The 19212-nt window shown below is 34.7% G+C and overlaps 1 protein-coding gene and 1 pseudogene across 1 annotated transcript; both read right to left on the bottom strand.

The window, feature by feature from the left end:
* Positions 1 to 9921: 9921 nt before the first annotated feature.
* Positions 9922 to 19212, bottom strand: part of LOC114489347 — a 40777-nt pseudogene continuing 31486 nt past the window's right edge.
* Positions 10272 to 18206, bottom strand: LOC114513855 (NKG2-A/NKG2-B type II integral membrane protein-like). The gene is made up of 4 exons (XM_036017380.1): positions 17954 to 18206; positions 17483 to 17582; positions 15497 to 15680; positions 10272 to 10379 (listed from the first exon to the last, which is right to left on the bottom strand). Exons 1-4 carry the CDS (start codon positions 18138 to 18140, stop codon positions 10272 to 10274), a joined length of 579 nt encoding a protein of 192 aa, XP_035873273.1. The 5' UTR covers positions 18141 to 18206.

Raw genomic sequence — 19212 nt, 5'->3', positions numbered from 1 at the left:
ACAATGAAAAGTAATAAGTTAGCAAAGATTAAAGTAGTTCAGAATAATATCTTTTTAAAGTCAGATTCCACTGAAACATTTTAACACTGTTAGAATAACTGTGGAAACTAAAATGCTGTATGAAAAAAACAATGGGCCAATTTTAATGACAATTTCTAAATCCACTGATGTTTAAAGATTGAGTGTTCTAAAGTTGGAGGAATAGTACTGTTAATGCATATGGTAATTAATTGAAATAAATTAGTGTAATTTAGTCACTTACAAATATTGGGCCAAAGAACAGAAGAGGTGCTGTCAAATATTTTATTTTGAATAATTGTAGAGTTCTGAGAGGTCAGTTAAATTTTAGTGAAATTTTTTATATATAAAAAACATTACAGGACACACTAAAGTTACCCAAAGCTCAATAAATAATAAAAGAAATAGAACATCAAAGGATTATTTAACACACTTTACACCAGTAACTTATAGTTTATTTAATAGTTAAGATATGGAAACACACGAAATAATAAATAAATATGTTGTAGATCATTTGTGGAGGAACACTGTAACTGCAAATGTCCAGAAAAAGCCCTTGGCTGTCACACTCTGTGAAGGTAGCTTTAGTGTGTAGTAAAATGTAATAAATCAGACAATGTAATTTAATAATTCATCATTGGACACTGCAGTCAGTGAGGTTTTCAATACAGTATGCCTTTGAAATTCACAATGTTTGACCTTTAGTAATTAGTGTCTAACAACCTAGTTTGCTAGTTAAAATAGGAATGAAAATATGTGACATACAATGCATGTAAAACACTTAATCCTCAATCTGGTATTTACGAATTTCCAAAGTTACTTAATTTAATTACTGTAACACAATTACCATGTTACTCTTTTCACTTATATCAGACAGTATAACAATTCCTGCTACAGGAGCATCTTACCAATGCGGCATTTCTTCTCGCAATGTTTTCTTTCATGTCTAAAAATCTTTTGATTGTTTATAATTAAGGTTAAATAAACATTTTACACAGAACACTAAACCCTGATTTTTACTGCAAGTCAAACAGCTTTTATTTAACAGAAATGCATTTTTGAAGGATTACGTTTGCACTTCATGATTTGATGAATTTATTTTAAGAAGCTACTTTTGTGGTCTGGATTAAATATGAAGTAATACACATACTTTATTATATCTGTTAATTATAAAATCCAAAGTTAACTGCTCCTTGTCATGATGCTTATAGTTTTTCATTTAAGACATCCTGATTTTCAAACCGAAATATCCATGTGGTATGCTTGCTAGTAATTTTGAACAAAGATTTGAATTTTTGTCAAATTTTTCTCTTTACCCTAAAATATACAGAAATGAATACCAATGTTTTCTTTCATTTTATTCTTTATTAAGTGTACTTCATTTGTAAGACATAGCATTTCTAATTTCCCATTAAATGACTACACTCAGCAGAGAGACAGGAGAGTAGAGACACATACCTCCGGGAGCCAGAAAGCCGTGCATCCTTCACAGGAGACCTGCTGACTCCCGTCTACAAGCAGTGTCTGTGGTCCTCACACACTGCCCCCTGAACACTGAGAGTGAGGCAAAATCAGAAAAAAGTAGATTTCTCATCATAGTGTCACTTAAAGTTTGAACAGGAAATTCTTACACTTGGGCAATTTTAAGATAGTTTATCTGATCACACACCTCCAGAATACAGGAGACTGTGAGCTTGCAGAGTGTCATTTAGTTTGTGCATTCGTAAGTGCCCCTGAGAAGTCACTTGCATATTCCCAAAGATTTCTGGGACAAAAACTTGTCCTCCCTACTCTTAATTTAACTCCATCTTGAGCTTTAAAAACACTGAAAATTTAGGCCTTCTTAAGAGGATCTTAGATGTGGCAATCCTACTCTTGGACAACATCGCTAAATACTGTCATTACTTAATTATTTTATTGCTCACTGTCTCTTAGTTATAATGGGAAAAGATAAAAACATAATTCCATTAGCAATAGGCACTCAATAATATTTCTCACTAATATTCTGAGGAATGACTGCATTTTCAATTAAGGATAAATGTCACATATATTAATGCTCAAACTTACCTCCTCAATTTCTCTGCCTTCCTTCTTTTAAAATGGCTGCATTAATTTTGTTATTTTTATATCAGGAACTTATACTTCCCCTGATGAAAATAGGTATCTCTGAAGGAGAAAGTATTAAACAACATTGTAGTATACTATAAAGTAATATTGAAATATTAATAGCTACTCATTATAGTATGCATTAATTCATCCTCCAATCATAAATAGGTATCTGTATTTTAATAGATATATTTGTTGTAAATGACAAAAGCCACAATATAACTATGTAGGAAGAAAACAAATGCAATTTTTAAAAATTTAACCTAATGAAAATGGGGGAGGGCAGAAAAAGTAGTTTTGAAAACACAAGTTAAATGACACATGAGTTTTGGAAGAAATGAAACACTAAACCTGAATCATCTAGTGTGTATCAAATGGAGTTATTTTCATCCATGTTATATTGTATCAAGGAAAGAGAAAATATTTATCTCTTATCAGTAGTGAGTTTTCATGGAAAATATCATGTGGTCCAGCAATCCCACTTCTGGGTATATATCCAAAGGGACACAATTATTATGAAGAAGTATCTGTATTCCCAGGTTCCTTGAAGCATTATTCACCATAACTAAGGTATGAAAGCAACCTAAGTGTGTGTAATGGATGAATGGATGAATTATTATTCAGCCATGAGAAAAATAAATTTCTCTCATTGATGATCAGGATGAACCTGAAGTCATTTTCCTAAGTTAAATAAATGAGACACAGAAAGACTAATGCTGCATGGTGTCATTTACAGGTGAAATTTAAAAATAACAAATTCAGAGAACAGTGGTTGTCAGAGTCTGGGAATAAGAATATAAAAAGTTGGTAAAAGGTTCAGACTTTCACTTGTAAGATGAAGAATTCTAAGGTTCTAATGTATCACGTGGTGGCTACAGTCGATAACACTCTATTGTGTAATTGAAGTTCATTCAGACATGGATATGAAATGTGTTTACCAGAGGGGAAAAAGGTAAAAAATAAAGCAACGATTGTAAAACTTTCAATTGATATGCAACCCTGCTGCATATGAGAAATTCTAAAAGGTAATTCTATAAATTGGTAGTTATAAAATTGTCATGAGGATGCAAAGATTAGGAAATATGGTTAATAATATTAAAAAAATCACATAAAGTTCACAGTGGGGAGTAGACTTATTTGGGGATCACTTCACAAGTTATATAAGGGTCTGACCACTATGCTGTGCACCTGAAACTACTTTACAATGATATTAGAGGTCAACTGTAATTGAAAAATGAAAATTAAAGTAAAATTGCATTTGTAAAAATAAAAAGACATTCTGTAGTATGGTTTGATCTCATGGTATAAGTGCAATTTTTTGAAAGCCCTGTGAACATCACCATTACTTACTACCTGTTATATTCTGAAAATAATTGAGTTCAGAATATCATGGAGTGAAAAGTATGATCTTTAAACCATGCAATTCATTAACAGAAAAGAACAGGAAGGCCAACATACTTTTCCTAAGGCTATGATATGCTTGTGCATTTGGGTAAAAAAAAAATGAGGTCCCAGAAGTTTTTCTATTTTGAAAAACTTCAAAATAGAAAAATGAAGTCTCAGAAGTTTTTGGGAGGAGGAGGTAAAATTATTTAAACTTACTTAACAAATAAATGAAGAAATGTGTTTATAGCATCAAAAAGTTTATTTACATTACAGCATTGTAGAGAGAAACCATCATCTGAGTGATAGTTTTACTCTGTAAGCAATTGGCTTAGCATGTGAATTAGTCCAAACTGAGTTATTGGGAAATACCCACTCAAAAGAAAATTATGCAGTCCCAGGATGACATATGTTGCCCCTCTTTTTGCAATTATTTTATCTCTACTTTTCACTCCCTTCCTAAATTGTCAAAATCAGTAAATGTTACAGGATAGTGAAAACATGGCCTTATGCTCAGAAACATAAACAGGCAAAGAATCACTGTTTTCTCAGGTCTCTACACATATCTTCTAAGATATTATGTATTTATTTTTAGAGAAATGGGAGAGGAAGCAGAGAGAGAAAGAAACATAATGTCTGGTTACCTGTCACGCACGCCCTACTGGGGACCTGGCCTGCACCCAGGCATGTGGTCCTCATTGGGAATCAAACCAGGGACCCTTTGGTTTGCAGGGTGCCACTCAATCCACTGAGCCACTGAATTGTAGGTTCACTTCTTATGTGGTTAGTACAGAAGTATCTTTTAAACAAGTCATATCATTGCCAGGTGCTGAATCTTATGAAGGAACTATGGAAAGTGTAGCTGGTCATCTTCAGGTAATAAAACAGACACATTGTAAACTATACAAATTGTAGCTCTCAGTCTTTGAAAATGAGGTATATTAAACATAGGATGCACCTTCAAATCAATTTAAATTTTGATAACTTCTGTTTTTCATTGTTGTCCAATTATAGTTGTCCCCAACTTCCCCCCTGTTGCTCTCCCCTGTTTCTCCTACCCCTGCTTCCACAGTCAATTCCACCCTGTTGTCTGTGCCCCTGGGTCCTTCCCACACATTCCTTCACTAGACCCCATTATGTCCCTCTCTCATCCCCTCTGGTCAATGTCAGTTTGTTCGTTATTTCCATGTCTCTAGTACTATTCTGTTCATTTGTTTTGTCCACTAGGTTCCACTTATCAGTGAAATCCTATGGTATTTGTTTTTCACAGACTGGCTTTTTTCACTTAGCATACTCTTCTGCAGTTCCATCCATGTAGTCATGAAGGGTAGGACTTCCTTCTTTTTCCTACAGTGTAGTACTCCATTGTGCAAATGTACCACAGTTTTTGATCCACTCATGTATTGAGGGGCACTTTGTCTGTTTCCAGCTCTTCCCTATGGCAAATGGCACAGCTATGAACATAGGGGTGCATAAGTTCTTTTGAATAGGTGACTTGGGATTCCTACCATATATTCCCAGCAGTGGAATCCCTGGACCAAGGGCAGTTCCATGTTTAGTTTTTCAGCAGCCATTAATATCTGAAAAGGGGGCAACAGCATACAATGGAGTGCACAGCCTCATCAATAAATGAAGCTGGGAGAACAAGACTGGTACATATTACTAGACCACAAGCTTAGACCGCATACAAGAAAAAACTAAAAGTAGATAAAAGACAAATATAAGTTGTGACACCCTAAAAGTCCTAGAGGAAATCACATGCAGGAGAATTTCATATATCCCCTATAGCAATGCTTTTGCCAATGTATCTCCTAGTGCAAGGAAAATTAAGTAAAAATAAACACATTAGACTTCATCAAACTAGAAAGTTTCTGCATGGCTAAAGAACCCATCATCAAAGGGAAAAGGGAACTGACTTTGTAGTAGAACAGATTTTCCAATAATACATCAAATAAGGGTTAGATCTCCAAAGTATATAAATAACTCATATCAATCAAAATTATGAAGACAAACTATCCAGTTAAGAAGTGGACAAAAGAGCTGAATAGATATTACCCCAAGGAGGACACACAGATGGCCCATAGATGTATGAAAAAAATGCTCAGTATCACAGCCAAGAGAGAGATGCAAATTGAAACCACATTAAGATGTCACCTCACAACTATCATATGACCATCAGTAGTAAATCAGCAAACAACAAGTCCTGGTGAGGATGTGGAGAAAGGGAGCCCTAGTGCACTGTTGGTGTGAATGCTGACTGGTGCACTCACTGTGGAAATCAGTGCAAAGTTTCCTTAAAACCACTAAATATGTTTGTTATATTTCAAAATGTTAAGAATGTTGAAGGACTTGAAATGTCATGGGAGACATGGTTTCTCAGTGGTCTGTTGCTTCTGATTTTATGACAGGACATTTTCCCTCTCTCTTCTGGGAGCCTTTACACCAGACTCCCCACGTTTAACAAGCAAATGGTAGGAAATGAGTTTTTAGAGACACCAAACCAAATACTGTCTCCAGTTACAATGATATTCAGACAAAAGATTTAGACATCAGCCCTGGCTAGTGTGGCTTGAGCACCAGGCCTGAGAACCAAAGCATTGTTGGTTCAATTCCCAGTCAGGGCACATGCCTGGTTTGCAGAGTCAGATCCCCAGTAGAGGGTCTGTGAGAGGTAACCACACATGGATGTTTCCCTCCCTTTCTTTCTCCGTACCTTCCCCTCCCTCCAAAAGTAATTAAAAATAAATAAAAAAAGATTTACACAGTAACCTGCTTATTTTAGTCCTTATGTAGTGTTTCATACCCATACTCATCCAACCCCTGAATTAATGTCTGCAACAGGCCAAGAATGTGACCTTATCTAGTAGGGCCTCTGCAAATGTAAACAAATTAAGATAAGGTCATGCTGGTATAGGAAGGTCTTAATTAATACATATGATATCTTATAAGAAGAGGGACATTTGGACACAGAGACAGACACACAGGATGAGAACAATGAGATGACAGAGTCAGAGACTGGAGTAAGATGTCTGGAAGCCAAGGGATATCAAGGACTGAGGGTTCCACCCAATAGTAGGAGAAATGCATGGTGCAGAGTCTCCCCTGGATCTTCACAGAGAAGATAGTCCTGCTGACCCCTTGACTTCAGAGATTAACCCTCCAACTGTGGCAGATGAAATACTGTTGGTGCAAGCCAGAAAACATTAAAATACATGAGGAGAAGACTCATGGGCAGGGACAATGGGGTGGGGAATAGATTTCAGGTGGGTGGGAAGGACAGAGGAGGACAATGGGAAAATGGTGAGACAACAGCAATTGAACACAATACAAAATAAAAATTAAAAAAAATCAAATATATCATGTTTGGGGGTATAAATGTTGCATGAAAGCATTTCAAACAAAGTTAGAATAACTGGGAGTTCAATGAGGGAGAAAACTGCAATATCATTGGGTTCCACTGGGAACATAATATTCAGATGAAGACATGAAGTTGGTGTAAAAACCAGTAACGTTGATAAATTTGATGCTAATCATCACAGTTTGCAAGTGATATGGCCTCAAGTACATTCTCTATTCTCATAGCTTGTCATTTATTTCTCTTTTTGTTATTTACACTGAACACCTATGAGGGCAGAGCGTTTCAGACAGACCCCTCAATCTCTGTGATGCTGCTGAGTCACTTCGATGTTGCAGAGTCACTTCGTGTCAGAGAAGCAGCTGTTGAGATGAATGGGGCTTTAAACATACACACAAAAGTCACCATTTCCCAAGATCATCCAAAGAAATCTGACCACATTCTTTTCTTTTTTTGCGGGTGGGGGGCGGGGGAATATTGGCTTTGATCAATGAACTTTATTCAGACTTATTCTCCTGATGATTGCATTTAGTGACTTCCCAAAAGTTTAATGACTTCTATTTGTTTCCCTATATTCACAAGAGGTACCTTAAATTTGAGAAAGTCTTCCTATCATTAAATGATGACTATATATGTATTGGTAAATTAATTGTATTAAAATACAAGGACACATACCTGGCAGTACTGAAGTGATGTGAGGACCAATGAGGCTCTGAAGTGCATATGGATGTGTCATACTCTGACCTCTGAGATTTCCATACCTCCCACAGGGGTCGTCACTGTGGGGACACTACTCCCGTCTGCACGCGTTTCTGTGGCTGTTATTGTAGATTACATTAAATTTCAGTGAATCCACATTTCTTTACTCTGACTACTATGAGAAGGGTATAATTTGCAGAAAGTTAACAAGGTTGGCCACATACTGGTTTGGTTAATACAAGGTTTGTGAAAGTAACAGTTTATGAGTTCAGAGCACAGGCATTAAGTAGCACATTTCTGCTAGTTTCGCCTAGAGTTGCTAATCCCTGGTCTGAAAAGGTCACATGTCACGTAGCCCACTGTTTAGAGAATAAAAGATATAAAAAAGCTCTGAACTGAATCTGTGGTCTGGAGCTAAGCCCATACATGCTCAGCCTATATCACCTGAAAGCCAACCAAACCACACATGGGTAACTAAGAAAAATTGAGTAAAATTAATGTTTGTTTGCAAATGCCAATACAACTGGGTTGTTTGTAACACAATGTCATGTATTAGATACAAATCAATACACATATCACATGAAATTAATTTTGATTAGTCACATATTATATTTATATATGAACATAATGAATAAATACAGAGAACATAAAGAAGATCTATTTAAAGAGGTGAATGTATAGGAATTAATTCATTTTGCACATAATAAACAAATATAGGATCTCTCCCATTTGTAATTGAATTATAGTGAAACTATCACCTAATGATGTGAAATTAATACATTTCTTCCCACATTCTGTAAATAACTAATGTTTCACTCAAATGGACGTGTTGTCTTTTTAATATTAATACTGTCATTTTTAACATTGTATTTTTTTTCTATCAATGTAGGTTTCTAAGCATAATAATTAATAATGTCAAAAGGAAAAGACAAAGAATTTAATAAAACAAGGTACTTAAAAAATAACTAAAAGCCAGTAGAGAAAAAAATATATAAGAGATATCAAAGGACACTAATTATTGTCCAGTAAAACTACTGGAATCCACCAAAAATGATGACAGTCATTGATAATGATGCATGAAATAGATTCAGAAGATATTTGTGTTGGTTCTGTTCTCTGAGCAAGTGGACTGTAGTCACATGGCTTTTGTTATAGAAACTTTGGGGTTCCTGCATAGTAACAGTGAGTGCCAATTAAGAGTTTAGTTCTCTCTGCCCAAATCTATATGATTTGCACTTTCTGAGACCATGGCACCAGATGCTACAACCTCTTCTCCAGTCAGCTCGCCTGACATTTTGTCAGGAAAGGACACTGGGAGAAAGGACTCCTCTTCCTGGTTTCATGCTGTTTTCTCTTCTTTGGCTCCAGTGCTGTGGCTGACATCTGCATGCACGCAGGAAGTTCTTGTGGTAGTCACCCTCCAGCAAGTTTCTGGGACTAGTCACAGCCATAGCTCCACTTCTCCATCCTGGGCCTGCTGACACTTTGTCAGAGAGGTCATCCTACTTGCCAGTCACACTGTGACACCCATCCTCACCCACACCAGCCTGCAGACTGGGACCTGATCTCTCCTAGAGCCATCCAGTGAATGTGTCTGCCATGGAGTTTTCTGTAGTGACATAAGTCTGAAACCCATTGCTGAGGAGATAGCCTTGGGTCATATATGATTCTTCCTTTTGGTAATCTTCTTTGACTAAAAGTTTGGTACAGTTTGTAATTTTCTTCCATCCCTCTCTGTAGGCTATCCCCCTAAAATACTTAATAATTCCTTAAATCATCCCTGATTTCTCTGTCCTGACTCAACTGTCTTACACACCTTTGATATCCTGATATGTTCTGTCCTCATTTTCAACATTCAAAGACAGGGGAAAGTTATATTCAAGACGTGTCTACAATTATTCATGTTAATTTAGACTTAGCAGTAATAGTGCTTGATATCACAATTCATAATTTATACTTGATATATCTTAATCAATAACAAAATTGTAAAATGTTTAATATGTACCTGGATATATATTTTAAAGTTTAGCATAAATATAGACATGAAAAAATTTCTATAATACCAAGGATGAAGCTTCAGATAAAGTACACACTTTAAGTGACTATGATGTGTCATTACAGACTCACTGTCAGTAACAAACATCCCACTCTGCTGAGTGATGCTGATAATGGGGATGCTCTGCATGCAGGGGAACATGAAAAATGTCAGTAAGTTCCTTTTATTTTTGTAGTGATACTAAAACTGGTCTCAAAATAATTCTTAAAACTTAATTTTACGAAGTAATTGTAGCATTCTTGAAGAAACTAGAAATGTGTTCTTTAGGGATGGTGAGAGTAACAATATATCTAATTTAGGTGAGCTACTGTGACTGGTGCTTACAAATATATCGTCTGTTTTGTAGACAGGATTCAGAATAGAGGTTGTGTGTGTCATAACTCCAATATACGCAATTCTTGTCCAACTCTGAAGTTTTTGCAAATCTGAAATGCAGAGATAATAAATCATTAATCTGATGATACATAACTTAATATTTAAATAAATAAATATGTACAGTAATATTTACACAGTAAATCTGAATATTTCTTAAAAAATTTTTTTAAAACACTTAAATATTTCTTCACATACTTGTTTACCCATTGCCTTTTGTTTCTAAGATTAATTTCTGATTTGAGAGCATGAGGGAATGATATATAGGTGTTCTAAAGAAACTTACAGGTCAGAAGAGAGAGTTGTGCCAATTGTCCCCACCGAAGAATTAGTATTATTTCTCTGGGACAGTCCAGTCCATGGATGTATTTTGAAAATGTTCAAAAAACTCTATGAGAAAACAAATTTTATGAGAAATTAGGTAAAATTAATTCATATTTGTAAAAACAATCAAAGTGGCTCCCACTTAGAGGGGGAGGTGACAGCTAAGTAAACTGCACAGCCCACCAACATCTGATGACATTAGTGAATAAGCAATCAACCATGTCCTGGGGGCCAGGAATTCTTGGTCACCCCACTCAGCTGGCCGAGCATAACCAACACCCAACCATCACACCACCTTGTGTGAAAAAATTAAGGACCCTGAATCAATGTAGAACACCTCAAGAATCACCTGATTTGAGGCAACAGCTGCAGCAGAACCAACAATATTCTAAACAACTGGCCAAAGATAAAGGTAAGTCCATGAAACAGTTCATATCTCCGCCTACAACACTCAGTGAACAGTGCAAAAGGAAAAATACAGGTTAATTCTTAGTGGCTGAATTCACAACATCACTGACCAACTCTCCTAAGGCCAGCCCCTGAGAAAGAGAAAGAGTGTTTGGCATGAGTGGGGAGCCTGAGCCAGAGAATCTGGTGGAATTCCTGAAGCGAGGTCAAAAGAAGGGAATCTTGTGTTCTGGAAAAGCACAACTCACCCTCAAGGCCAGGTGCAGAATGAGGGAATTACAAAGGATAACCTACACCTTATTCATTAAAGAGTCTTCTCTTAGGCAATGATAAGCTGATATTATGGGTATTAATAAACTTTTTAAAAATCTGGTGATGATAATTCATGAGCAAAGAGGTGTGATGGCATAGAAGCGAAAGTTGGAAATGCAGGGGTGCATGTGTAACAAGCTAACCTGCACCCATCTAGGGTGGCAGAATATTAGAAAGAAAACCCTGTGTGTTTGTGAGATGGACAAGACTTTAAAGAAAACCACAAATCTACAACTGTGCTACCATGGGATAATAAACAAAAGTCTAAACATTTATGTTTTATTTGATGTATTTATTAAAGTTTCAATTGATTTATTTTTAGAGAGGAAGAGAGGGAGAAGGAAGGGAATCATGACTGGTTGCCTCTCCTATGCTGGATCCCAGACCAATCCTGAAAGAACACAGGCACTTGCCCTGACTAGGAATCGAACCCATAACATTTCCCTTTACAAAACGATGTCCAACTAACTGAGTGATACCAGTCGGGGCAACCTTTATATTTTAAATGACATAGTATAATTCTTTTGCCTCTGGCTTTTATTTGTATTTTGAGAATTTAAATGCAGGTTTTGTTAATATTAAACAATGAGAATGATTTTGGACACTAATAAGTTGGACATAGAAACATTTGACAATATTTTCAGAAAACTTATTTTGAAAGCAACTTTAAAAAAATTGTTTTTTCTTTACTGTTCACATTCAATATTGTTTTGCGCCTATGTACAGCTTCAGAGGTGACCACCCCCATGGATCTAGGGCCCATCTGCCACCATGCATATTTATTAGAATATTGTTGACTATATTCTCCATGTGCTTTGCATTGTTGGGACTAATTTTATAACTGGCAATTTACAAAAGAACTTTTTCATAAACTTTCAAAATGCATAAGCTTTGAAGTTACTCTTAACTTTCATGCATAGGTAACTATTTTTTACAATTATTCATTAAAAAAATAGATGTATGCCAATGAAGTCACTTCCTTTTTTAAATCAAGGTTATTGTTTCTTTTATTTCTTACTTTATTTTTATTGATGAAAGAGAGAGATAGAGAGAGAGCAATCAGTTAGTTGGTCCACTTAGTGTGGCATTCCTTGGGAGCTTCTTGTATGTGCATGATGGGACATCAACCAGCACCCTGCCTGCATTCCTATGATGCTCTAACTAGCGGATCTACCAGAACTGGGTCTGTATCAATGTTGTTTTAACATTATACTCATAATATGGAAAGAGAATGATGTAGGTTATAGTTTATATTTTATAGTGTTCTTATATACCAGTTTGGAAAAGGCAATGTTGTATATGGCAAGCTATGAGACTTCAAATGGAATCAAATACAATATTAGGTATTGTATAATACCTCGGTACTAAATTGTATATTTGCAACCTAATTCAAGATGATTTTTAAAATGATAAACCAAATATAGTTATTTTTCTAGGTTAGAGTGATACAATTTATAATATACTTTTATATATATTAGACACATTAAGAAAATGTATTAGCATGATTAAGTGAAGGGACAGATATAACAATTTCATACCTCTGAAATTTGAGCAAAGAGTAAAAATAACTTGGGCATTTATTACTGGAGAAAGCAGCTAGAGATTCCTGTAAAAACAGAGCAATTTTGTAATCTTCATGTCTAAGACTGCTCCCATATCTCCCCCAATCCCCATCTCAGTGCCTGAGTAAGAAGTGTAATTCTTACTGTTTGGGGAATGCTGAAACATCACTGGTGTTGCCACAAGGGGAAGTCTGATTACTTTGGAAGTGGTGGGTAAGCTTGCCACTCCTTTTCCAGGTCAAAGTCCTGAATTCACTAGATTAAATGTGAAGATGACCACCCTTTTTCTGGTCTGTGTCAGCACAGTGCCAGCTATAAACAGGAAGGTACTCAATATGAGAGCACAGTACAAGAGGTGATATTAACTGTCTACACCTACTTGGTTGGTGTGAAAAATATTTCCACCATGTAGAAGAAACAAAGATAATCTGGCAAATAAAATCCAAATTGATTTGAGAACTGATTTTAAAAGTATGAGTACTCTGATACCAACGCATGAGTGTGTACACACACGTACATCAAGTAGCAGAGGGTGGAGCCATACTGACTTGAGGTATTTGAATACATTTTTACAAATCATTGGTTGCCAAGTAAGCTATGAATACCCAAGGGGAATCACAGTAATTGAGCCTAAAAATAAAATAATAACAAGAATTTTAAAAACTGAGTAAGCACACTTTCAAACAGATGATTCTACAGTAATAGTTTACTGAAGTTACAAAAGTATAAATCTAGTAAGCATGTAGGAGGATCCATATTTACTATACTATATTATTGAAAATGTGGACTTACCCAAATTTTAAAACCATGCAACGAAACTAAAAGATATCTTTCATACTCAGGGGAACAAATCAGCCATACAAAATAACTAACTAGGATAAGATGTTGGGTTTTTATACAAATATTTAAAGTAGTTATTACAAATATATACATACACCTAAAATATATTTTAAAAACTATGTTCCAATAACTCTATGGCAATATGATGGCAGTGACAGAACAATTAGGGAAGTAAAAACTGTATGGATGAATCAAACAAAATTATCAGTTGAAAAATCATTATCTACATTACAAAATTCAATACATTTACATAAATATTGAAATGTAGAGGAAACAATTGATGAAATAAAGATGGAGTGACAGAAATAATTATTTCCTAAAGGTACAGAGAACAAGATAGAAAAACTAATGGAACCTCAAAGATCTTTATAGAACTTTATCACTGAAAGTGCCTTATATGTAATTATTGCCCATGAACAAAAAGAAAGACAACAGAAGAGAGAAAAACAAATTTTGAGACACAATGAATAATCATCTTCTTAAATTTTGTTAAAATATATAGACTGATGTATATAAAGTTGTTTATGTAGAAAAGATCATCTGCTATAAATTATGCTGTATCAACTAGGTAATGATGCAGGAAAGTGTGAAGTACACCTCTACCACACAGCATCACAAACACTGCATCACAAAACTATAAATTCTCAAAGTATTATAAACATAAAACTAATAATTCATCAGTAAAGAAAAAAGATAAACCATAAAGACTAATGCAGTAGATTATCTTCATGAACTTGGGCTAACTTGTGAAATATGTCCAAAATAATCACCAACATCCAAATAAGATATTGGACGATGGTAATGTTAATATATCCTGGTCATTAAAAAACTGCAATATGAGGAGAAAAATGTAATTAACAGTCAAGAAAGCCATTTGCATCTCACAAATTCCAAAAAGAGTCATATTGAAAATATAACTACTTTTAAAAATGAAAATAACAGGTAATATACATGACAAATGGTCAAGAGACATGAATGGGCACTTCTCATTCTCACAGTACAGGAGTCCATAATGAATGGTGCTCTGAGAGATGCGTTCAGTTGAACAGTATGAGAAAAATACCCATTGAAGTCATAATGATGCTTTTATATAATGATCAGAGCTGATGGCATTAGAATTTCTGGCAGTACTAAGCTTTGGATTATGAAACTATTGGATATAATGTGTATTTATACAACACGCTAGAAAGAGCTGGGATAATTTACATACATATGTATTTTTGACCCTACAGTTTCATTCTAATGCCAAAAGGCAATACATTTTAATTATACACATACACCATTAGAACAACTATATTTGTAAATTATTATTATATTATTATAAACATAATATTTATAGTATATCAATTTATATATTGTATGTATTATTATATATAAATTATTTTAAATATGACATATTTGGAAAAAGACATATACAAAGATTTTTATTAAATAATTACTCATAGCAACCACATATTAAAAACATCTCTATTCTGAACAGAATAGGTTAAAGAATGCAAGATATATACAATATAGCTGTGAGAATTAACAAACTTCAGGGACATTCAATAATATGAATTAATTGAAAAACTATCATGTTGAAGTTAACAGAGAGGTGTAAAATGCATAATGAATGAGTTGCATTATATAAAATTCTAAATTAAGCAAAGATAATTCGCGATATAAAATATTGGAACAGTGGTTAAGTGAGGAGAGAGGAGAAGTCATGAGAGAGTGCACAGGAGCGGGCTGGCAGCACCTATTTCATGACTAATTTCAGTCTGTAACACACACAGTCACATCTATAGTCTCCATGATGCATGGTAAAATTCAGTAGCAAAGTTTACTTTATTAAAAAAAGCATTTATAGAAGCCTGATTGTCTATGAAAATCAAGAGCTGAAAATTATCGAATGCACATTAATGGCATAAAATGTAAATCAAATATCAGAGAGTCAAATAATAAAATATTAACAATCTTTACAATAAATTACAGATATATACAAAAATATGAATGCATTCTATAGAAATATAAAATGAAATACTCCTTTAAATAAGATGTTGGAAACATTAAAAATCTTACCATTTCTTCTTCATTATCTATATAGAGCAGGTTAGAGCTCTTAGAAGCACAGGCCATCAAGCTCTCATTCCATGTTTTTGATTCAGTGCTGATGTAATAGCAGTTGTTGGAATATGTAAGCCATCCTGGTGGACATCCACCGCAATGATATGCTGAGGAAAGATTATCTATTGTCATCCAAGAACTATATGAATTTTAAAATGAAAATTAATTTCAGTATTTGCATAGGTAGAGACAAATTAGTGCACAGTATATGTACATACCTTTACAGATTGGCATATATAAAGCATAATACACTCATACACACTCACACACACTCACAGAGAAGGGTCAGCCCCTCATTCTCTAATGTATGTGCCCATATTAAGCAAACACACAAACAAACAAAAAAACACTTTTTATATGTCCTGAATGTTAATCAATGAAACCGCATTTTTAGAAACCAAAACTATCTTTCAATTGGCAACAATGAGTATGATAAATTAAATGAACATTTCTTCATATTTTTGTATTAAAAATACTCTTCTGTATTCATCATTTATTTACATTAATGCCTGGTGTTATACTTTATGTTCTCCCCAACAAAAAAATAAAAACTATAAATTTTGACTGCATTAGAGACAAGGTAGGAGCTCTATTGTTATCAGAACATAGAAAATAATTAGGTACCTTTCTTGTTCCTGGTTGTCTCGTTCCCTGTCTTGTTTCCTGTGTGGCTTGCTGTTAAAAAATATAAAATTTATATTATGTACAAGAAAGAAGAATTATTCTGTATTACATCAGCTAGAAAATGAAGTAATTATTATAAAAAAGTAATGGTGATCTACATAAATCATAATACTTTTGTTTCTTACTTTGAAATGTGGTATATTGTCCAGGATTATAATGGCTTAGAATAAAATTGATTTTACCAAGGAAAATTAATGAAGCTATGATAATTTGGGAGAAAATACTTCAAAAGCCTTGAGAACTAAACATTATCAACTCTTATACTATTTGGATTAATCGATATGAAGAATTTATTTGTATTTGTCAATAAGGTATCCTAAAGCATGCCTTGAATTATAACACAAGAATATCTATGGATATATGGGATATATAAGTATATATATAAAAACTACTTTTTTGAATTTTTTATTTATTATTTATTTATTGACTGTTTTTTCAAGTACAATTGTCTCCATTTTCACCTCACCTAGGATGCCCGTCCCATCCATTCCCACCTCCCACCCTCAAACTTACCCCCTTTGACTTTGTCTGTGTGTCCTTTATACCTGTTTTTGGGTGGCCTTCCCCTATTGTCCCCCATTATCCTTATCCCCTCTACCCTCCAGTTACTGTCAGTTTGTTCTTCGGTTCAATGTTTCTGGTTGTGTTTTACTCCTTGTTTGTTCTATCCATTAGGTCCACTTATAGAGGGGATCATATGGTATTTGTCTTTCACATCCTGGTTTATTTCACTTAGCACAATGCTCTCCAGTTCCACCCATGCAGTCACAAAGGGTAGGAGCTCCTTCTTTCTTTCAGCTGCATGGTGTTCCATTGTGTAAATGTACGACATTTTCTTTATCTACTCATTTACTGCTTGACTTAAGTTAGTTCCAGGCTATTGTAAGGCTATTGTAAATTGTGTTGCTATGAACATTTGGGAAAACATATTGGCCAATGTTATCTTGGAAAAAGTTTTGATCTCCAAAGTATATAAAGAAGTCACACAACACCACTCCAGGACAACACACAACCCACTTAAAAAATAGGCAAAGGACTTAAATAAGCTACTTTTCTAAATAATGCAGTTATTTATAACTTGGACAAATTAGAACAGTTTTTCACTTACTCTAAAGGCATACTTTAAAATGAGAGTTGTGTTTTCTATTATGAACTGTTTGGAAGCACTGATGTTCATGGGAGCAATGAACATCATAGCACTGATGGAGGCAGTGATATTAACAGTGAAGCATTTCATACAACCTTAAAATAATTTACTTACGTTGATTAACAGCTGTTGTTACCACAGTGGTCATCAGGACAAAACAGATGACCCCTAGGATCCCAGCAATGAGCTTCTCTGGAGGTAACAGGGATGCTGCAGGGGGTGGAAATGGAAACACTGAGAAAGGAAAGATGGAGAAACTTGTTTGGACAGTTTACACACAGAGAATCATGTACATAAACTTGGACCCCAAACCCATCCCTACCACTATAATCTTCCTCTCAGAATATACCACTGCATTTTCACTAAATATAATGCTCTTCAAGTTACTTGTCAAAGACTACAAATTACAACGTCTGAATAAAATCAGTCCTCAGCTTTCATCTGAGAATACCACATTCCAACTTCAAGTCCTGATCCTGAAGATGAAAAAAATATGTGAGCTTATTGCCCTCTCTTTCCCACACCTCTGCACCCAGCTGCACATCCAAGAACAGCTATATTGTGTCTGTTGAATGTGTTACCTCTGCAGTGGTCATTCTTGTCACTCCCTCGAAGACTCTGAGAAGCATTTTGAAGATTTAATTCTGCATAGGTTAGTTCCTGCTCAGTTCCTGGAATGGAGCCTTTAGTGCCCTTAGGTTTCATGTGCTGTCTCTTTGGGTCCTTAGCCAGATTCAGTTCTGCATAGGTTACTCTTTGGTCACTCATGTCTGCAGCTGAGTGGTGGCCGAGACTGTGCTCTACAATATGTGTGCTTACGAATAAGTGACACAGTTACTGAAGAGATCCCTCACGGTGACACTGGGCGGGGTAGAGGGTGAGTATCAGGCTCATTTCCCAGTTAAGAACCTGATGTTGTGCTTACACATTTCTTACATCTTTAACCAAAGCCTCATAGTAGATACAATATTTAAGATATTCTATATTTGACAATATATTGTTTGTTTGAGCAATAAAAAGTTGTATGGTAGTGATGAATAAAATCATTTCATAAATAACATCCTTGTTTATTTAGTGTCCGATTCCACAGAAATATTTTAACACCATTAGAATGCTAGTATAAAAAATTAAATGCAATATTAGAAAAAAGAGATACAATATTTATGATAAATTGGAAGTTGAATAATCACTATAGACTGGGTGCCCTGAAAATGGGGCAGTAATCATGTTGGCATACCTATGAATTTTCTGACTAAATTTTTATTTAGTGACATACATTTATTCATTAAAGAGGATGAGCTGTTATCAAATGATCTATTATGAATAAAAATAATTCATGTTAAAAAATCTTTGTCATGCTAAACTTACTCAAGACCTAAACATATTGACAACAAAGTGAATTTTTTTAAACACTTATGTTACACAAGAAATTGGCCATTCAGTTAAAGACAAAGATATAAAACCATAAAATGTAAAATAAATGCGTGTAAATCATTTATATTAGAACACCGTTGTTTCAAACTTCCAGACAGTTCCCATGCAGGTTAAACTCAGGGCACCTTCAGTTGTGTGAGCCACAGTAATGAATCAGATGCTGTAACTCAATAATTTAGTCAATGGGCTCTGTGGCCAGTGAGTTCTAGAATTAATTTTGGCTTTGAAATTGGCAACGTATGACCTTTACAAAGCTACTTAGTGTCTACCAACATAGTTTACCAATATAAAGTGGGAGTAAAAACATGTAGACATCATTCATATAAAACATTTAATATTTTACCTTTTTTAAGCTCTCCAAAATATTTTAGTTATCCTAATATAATATCAACACATTTTTAATCTT

The sequence above is a fragment of the Phyllostomus discolor genome, chromosome 2, assembly GCF_004126475.2.
Source record: "Phyllostomus discolor isolate MPI-MPIP mPhyDis1 chromosome 2, mPhyDis1.pri.v3, whole genome shotgun sequence".
NCBI lineage: Eukaryota > Metazoa > Chordata > Mammalia > Chiroptera > Phyllostomidae > Phyllostomus > Phyllostomus discolor.
This window is presented reverse-complemented; position numbering and strand designations above follow the sequence as displayed.